The sequence below is a fragment of the Halyomorpha halys genome, unplaced genomic scaffold, assembly GCF_000696795.3.
Source record: "Halyomorpha halys isolate HHAL.00 unplaced genomic scaffold, Hhal_1.1 Scaffold3.1, whole genome shotgun sequence".
Classification (NCBI taxonomy): domain Eukaryota; kingdom Metazoa; phylum Arthropoda; class Insecta; order Hemiptera; family Pentatomidae; genus Halyomorpha; species Halyomorpha halys.
In genome coordinates this window covers 1,630,034-1,636,525 of record NW_027115249.1, presented here as the reverse complement: position 1 = coordinate 1,636,525, position 6,492 = coordinate 1,630,034, and the positions used below count along the sequence as shown (strand labels likewise).

General features: G+C 33.3%; 2 protein-coding genes across 3 annotated transcripts in view; both read left to right on the top strand.

Moving 5' to 3' along the window:
- Positions 1 to 6,492, top strand: part of Trpgamma (Transient receptor potential cation channel gamma) — a 980,713-nt gene that overhangs the window by 198,718 nt on the left and 775,503 nt on the right. The window lies entirely within an intron of this gene.
- LOC136796994 (uncharacterized) lies at positions 373 to 978 on the top strand. Its single transcript, XM_067052336.1, has one exon. It carries the CDS (start codon positions 373 to 375, stop codon positions 976 to 978), a length of 606 nt encoding a protein of 201 aa, XP_066908437.1.

Sequence of the window (6,492 nt, the reverse complement as noted above, 5' to 3'; positions counted from 1 at the left end):
TGAAACTCAGGTCGAAACGTCGGCATAAAATAAATAAATATGGTTTTGTTTATTTATGTTGTTCTTTGCTGACCGCACCCCCCGACAAACTTCTCCAAGCACTAAGCAATTTCGGTGATATAGCTATAGGAGGAAATATTTGAGAAGGGCGCATTGGTCAGGTATACTGATGGATCAGTTAAGGAAGGAAAAGAAGGGACTGAGGTTGTAGGACCAAATTGCAAAAGAACCCTAGCAATAGGAATATACCCAACTGTCTTCCAAACTGAAATACACGTAATAGAAATAGCGGCATTAGAAAACATTAAAAACAATCCAAAAGGAAAAAATATTAATATAATATCAGACAGCCAGGCTGCTTTAAAGTCAATAATGTCCTATACTATAAAATCAGGACTAGTCTGGAATTGCCTAGAGAGACTAAAGGAATTAGCCAGAGGCAATAAACTGACCCTGATGTGGACCCCAGGACATGAGGGGATTGAAGGAAACGAGATGGCAGATAGCCTAGCTAGGAAGGGATCAGAAATGATGCTAACTGGTCCTGAGCCATATTGCAACATATCTGGAAGTGCAATCGGGAAAGTGGTTAACTCCTGGGAACAAAAACAGAAGGAAACATACTGGACGCTGAAACCAGGTATGAAACAATCCAAGCTCTTCATTAAAATATCAGAGGAAAAGGCAAAATTTTACCTTGACCTTACTAGAAATGAACTAAGGACGATAACAGGACTCCTCACGGGCCACTGCCCCTTAAAATATCATCTCAAGAAGATGAGGCTGGTGGAGGATTCCAGTCTATGTATGGAAGATGGAGAAAAGGCACAGCACATTCTGTGTGAATGTGAAGCCCTTGCCTTCCGAAGTTTACAGTATCTGGGACAGGACAGAATGGAACCTGAAGACATTTCTAGAATAAACTCAAAAGAATTATTGAGCTTCATAAGAGGCATAGGATTCATATGGGATCTCTAGTGGAAAGAGGGGTAACTCACTAAAGATCCAATTGGGTCGAAGTATAATAATAATAGGAAGAAATACGTTTGAACAGGTAGATAGGTTTAAGTATTTAAGTTCTACGGTAACTATAAAAAACGAAATTGATGAGGAAATAAAAGCTAGGTTGAAGGCGGGAAATACTTGTTATTTTTCAATTTCGAAACTGCTTAGCTCGCGCCTTCTATCGAAAAACTTAAAAATTAGAATTTACAAAACCATTATCCTTCCCACTGTTCTTTATGGATGTCACATACAAGGCGTGGCCTCTTACACTAAGGGAAGAACAGCGTCTTAGGGTTTTCGAAAATAAAGTATTACGTAAAATATTCGGACCGAAAAAGGATGAATTAACGAGAGAATTTAGAAGATTACACAACGCTGAATTAAGGGACTTACCCCTGGTAAATATAATTCAAGTTATAGCTTTGCGGCGTATAAGATGGTCATGTAAGTTTGTAGGGCTTAGTAAAGAGCGGATCCCTAAAATGGTAATTAACACTGAACCGACGGATAAACGTACGAGAGGTAGTCCGAAACGTAGATGGGAGGATTGTGTTAAAACAGATTTAGTGGAATTGGGTTTAGAGGGGCATCACTGGAAGGATGTATGCAGAGAACGTTTGGTGGTATCGGCATCGAACCTTCGGGTTCGTTAGGCCTTTATTATTATTATTATTATTAACCAATATTGTACTCCCTTATGAACTAAAACCTCATATAATCATTTTTTTTTTTATCAATCAGTTAAGAAAACAGGTTTTGTTTCCGCTATTCATCATGATTGATTTATTACAAATACAGTTCACATCGGTTATTCCAGCAATAATAACTATTTATAATATTCTTAGCTATTTTATATCATAATAAACCAAACGAATATCTGAATTAATCATAAACGTAGGAAAGAACAACATTAACAGAACAAATTACTTTTAAACCATGAGTATAAACATCAATACGTTGTGTCTTTTCCAATATTAATTCGATTTAACAAACTTATTTTGGTTTTAACTAAAGATTTAAAACATATAGATCCGTTAAAAACCCCACACCAAAAATTTAACTTCATTACAATACTCCTGTGGAGGGAGCGGGGGTTCAAAAACGAATTTACCAAATCTGCTGGCCAGTATTAAATAAAAATACCAATAAATAAGCTTTTATACATTATTTAAATGTTTGATGGTAACAATAATAATAAAGATTTCAAAAAACAGGATAAAAACAAAAAAAAAGATCTCCAGATAAAAAAAAATTAAACAAAATATTAATATTTAAGAAAGGATAATATTAACATAAAAATAATCTAGCGATAAAAACAATAAACTTTATTAAAATAACAAAGTTTTTATAAAGACTATAGGGACTTGGTCCCTAGAACTTTCTATCTGAGGGAACTTGATCTCAAAAATTAAGCATTAAGCCGTTATGCCTGTAATGTATCCGAACTTCATTCTCACCAATACAACAAATAAACAATTAACACAAATAAAAAATATCTAATAAATGGAATATGGTCTGGGCGCGGTCAAAAAACATACCGACGCATTTTGCACCTTATAAAGCCCTCATTATGCTTCTTTTATCTACGTTCTGCATTTCAGAAGCCAACTTTTCTGTCAAGTCATAAGCCAGTATTACGCCGAGCTGAAGTGGCTCTATCTATCCTTCCGATGCCATTATTTCCTAGCTTCCTTTCTATTCCAAGTAATTAGTACTCAACGCCCCTCCTATATCCTAGTAAACCTGCAATTCAAATTCTCTGTCCTATCCCGTACTAACAGATCCCGTTTATCTAACATCTATCCTCCACCTCACCGAACTGTTGCGTTTGATATATAATTTTTACCCGAGCTGCACTTCACTGGAACTCAGTTCCCTCTTACATACGTCATGTACCCTTCCCTTGTTTAAATCCCTTCTATTTAACTACCTTTTACTTCAGCAATCTAATCCAATATTATAATAGTGCAGATATTTTGTAACTACCATTTTGTTTTGTTTTTTATGTATTTAGTATGTTAGTTTTTTTTTAATTTATTAATTTTTTTATTCTCCGTATTTAAAATTATTTATAAATTAGTCATTATAATCTTTCTTATAATTAAGTGTGGCTATACTTTTTTTTTTTGGCCAATACATGTAATTGTAACACTAAAATTACCTTTGTAATTGTTCTAAAAGGACCTTGTCCCAGAATAATAAAGTATTTTTCATTTAATCATTTATAATTTATGTTTAATTACTTTATAATATATTTATTTGTTTATTTTCCTTTTTATTTATTAGATTTTTTTTTTAATTTTCCGACTGTTTGAAAACTATAAACGTTTATAAAATAAAGATAATGGAAATTCAAATCTCATAAATGTATCATATAAAAGTTGCTACTATAACTTACAGTTTAATATATCGATTATATCCTTGTAGCAAATTGTATATAATAATGAATAAATAAAAACTATAAAAGATATGCTAAAAATGTAATTTATTCGATTCCGAAAGGTATATAATCATTGAATACTAAACATCGAAAATATTGCATTTGCATAATTATTCTGAAAAAGGATTCAACCAAAATACAAAAAAAATTAAACAAGTTATCTATATGCCAAAGTGGCAAATAATTTTTTCGTACATCGATGCATTGTAATTTATATCGATACTAATAACTAATCGATTTAATAAGACTCAATGCTAGATGTGGCTATCCAGTAAAGGGAGATAGTAAAGGGATCCGGATAAGTTTATCCTGTTGGATTAGGTCAAACGTTATGACTACATCTGTTTTGATGTCAATTTTATTGGCAATGTTCGGGAAACGGGTCTAACTCCGGCTAGTACTTGGAGTTTAAAAGCTTTTTTTATAACCCTTGTTATATCCCTACTTCAATATCTTTTATTATAGTTAGTAAAAAGAATAAAATAAATTTGGTATGTATATATATTTATGGTAATGGGTAGTTCTGTGGTAAGGCACTATGTTACTAGTCCTTAGGATCCGGGTTCGAATCCGGTAGTGGTAGATAATTATTTTCTGTTTCACTGTAGCCCTGAGTCAACCCTGTGGGTCCGGAAGCCCTCCTTTATTAGTAACAGTACTTCCTTACAAAGTGCTTCAGCCTTGATATGAAGATATGTTGTAGCGGTACAGATTTAATTCGCAGTTATTTGTTAAAAAGGGGAAAATCTGACGATCGATACAAATACAATATTATACCATACAAATATTATATTATTTTAAAATATAATTTATATCAAAATTAGGTATTTATTTACGATGTGGTAAGGCACTGGGCTACTAACTCCAAGGATCTGATGGACAAATAATAGTTTATTCGGTTCCTGCTGCAGTACTTAACTCGGTGGGATCAGGACCCCTCCGGGGTCCACCCGGCATCGTAAGAGGGTAAAGTTAATTGAAGAAAAATTTGGTGGTCGAGTGTGATTATTTCCTCACCACCTTGCACAACCTTCGGGTTTGTTACAGTACTTCAACTCTCTACTAGCAGCAAAGATATGGAAAAATTAGCTATAGTTGAAACTAATAGCTAAAGTTGCCATGGACACGATATTTATTTATCAATGGTTCATTCATGAATAAGACCCGTTGCCATGGCAATTTTAGCTAGTAGTTTTAACTATAGCTAATTTTTGCCCATCTTTGCTGCTAGAGATTTGAAGTACCCTGGAGAGGTCCTGATCCCACAGAGTTGACTAACTGCTGCAGGAACCAAATAAACAATTATCTGTCAGCCAGATCCTTGGAGTTAGTAGCACTGTGCCTTACTACCTCGTAAACATCTAATTTTGATATAAATTATATTTTAATATAATATAACATTTGTTTTGTATAATATTGTACTTGTATGGATCGTCAGATTTTCCCCTTTTTAAGGGGACCATCCCAGGACAGTTTTAAACCGATGCTGTTGCAGTTACGAGGTTAAGTTGGATGCTTTAACTCCCTTGGCTAATAACTGCTTCAGTTTGGAGGTCATTATCGGTTCCTGTTCATATGTAAACTTTTTTTTTTTTTACTGAAAATTAATACTTTTTATTTATTGATAGATATTACAATCTGCCACACAGTTGTGAGCAATAGGTAATAGTGATGAATGATCTCATGCATACTATAATAAAATTAAATAAATGAATATCAAAAACTAAAAAAAAAAAAACTCTTAAAATATATACAAACAGAAGAATAAAAAAAAATGAACATAATCAAACTATCTGTATGAAAAATAACATAAAATAATATACACTCTAATATACAATATTTACACAATCGACCTGAGGTTCCCTGAGCCCACTCTATCCCCCACGTGTGAGGGGAAGAGCAGAGCTCAAAAGATCCCAGCGCATCCCTCTTGCCGCATCACTGATTTCATATGTAAACTATGTCTATTTCTTGGAAGTCCATTGGCAAGTTGCATTAAAACCTTATTCCGCCTAGCACCTCAAATTTCATTAATTCTATTACTCTACATTGTCGAATGAATTTACAAAATTATTTGGTAGTATAAAAGGTTACTCTTCTCACCTTTGCCATCCTTACTCCATCACATCTGACCCCTTATGTATCGATTATCATGAAGATATTTGTAACTGCTGGACTTGTATGGATAACTAAATTAAGTTATTGCTTTCTAGTTTGTAAGATATACATTTCATTGTTGAAGTTATATTTTATTTTATAATTAATGTAAATGTTCAATTCGTCACTGTTTTTTTAATACTATAGCCCGTTGGCCCTTACATGATTAGTATAACTCTTGCATTTCTTCTTCTTTTTTTTTTCATTATAGGGGGTATTGTCTCGTAAAAAAGGAACTCCTAACTATTTCCAATTTTACAGGAAAGAAGAAAAAAAAATAAATTGATAAAAATAATAATTCCTAAGAAGAGAGAAAAAGTAAAGTTAATCACAAAAAAATGACATCTATGGATTACACAAAATAAATAATTTACTTTTAATGGAAGAAAAATGATATTTAAAAAAATAAATAAAATTATTAGTCAATAATTACTACTATTGTTTTATGGACAACAGATCATGGAGGCCTAATTCCTCACACGATGTATTAGTAAATACACCGTATATCTACACGATGCATTTACTAATACATCGCGCGAGTTAAGGAACCGGTATTATAAATTGAAACAATTGCCCCTTGCCCAACTGAACCTATGTCACTTTATACATATGGTTGCATATGTCCACATTCTCTTACAATTTTATAGAAAAAGGAACCCAATAAAAACGACTAGGTTCTAAGAAGGCCCCAGAGATCCTTCTAACAGCTCTTTCAAGCCCTTAGTATCCAGTATAAATGGCAAGGGCTGACACTTAGGCAGGTACATGCTGTCATCTCACAATGGACTTGCATCAGTCTAACTATTTTATGTTTAACACATGAAAGTTAGTTCTCACAAGATCATGACTCTTACCCCAATTTCTTGGAAGCCTCACACCCTGCTTCTAGT

Excerpts from the sequence above, each read along its gene's own strand:
- LOC136796994 (XM_067052336.1), top strand. The coding sequence starts at position 373 with ATGTCCTATACTATAAAATCAGGACTAGTCTGGAATTGCCTAGAGAGA.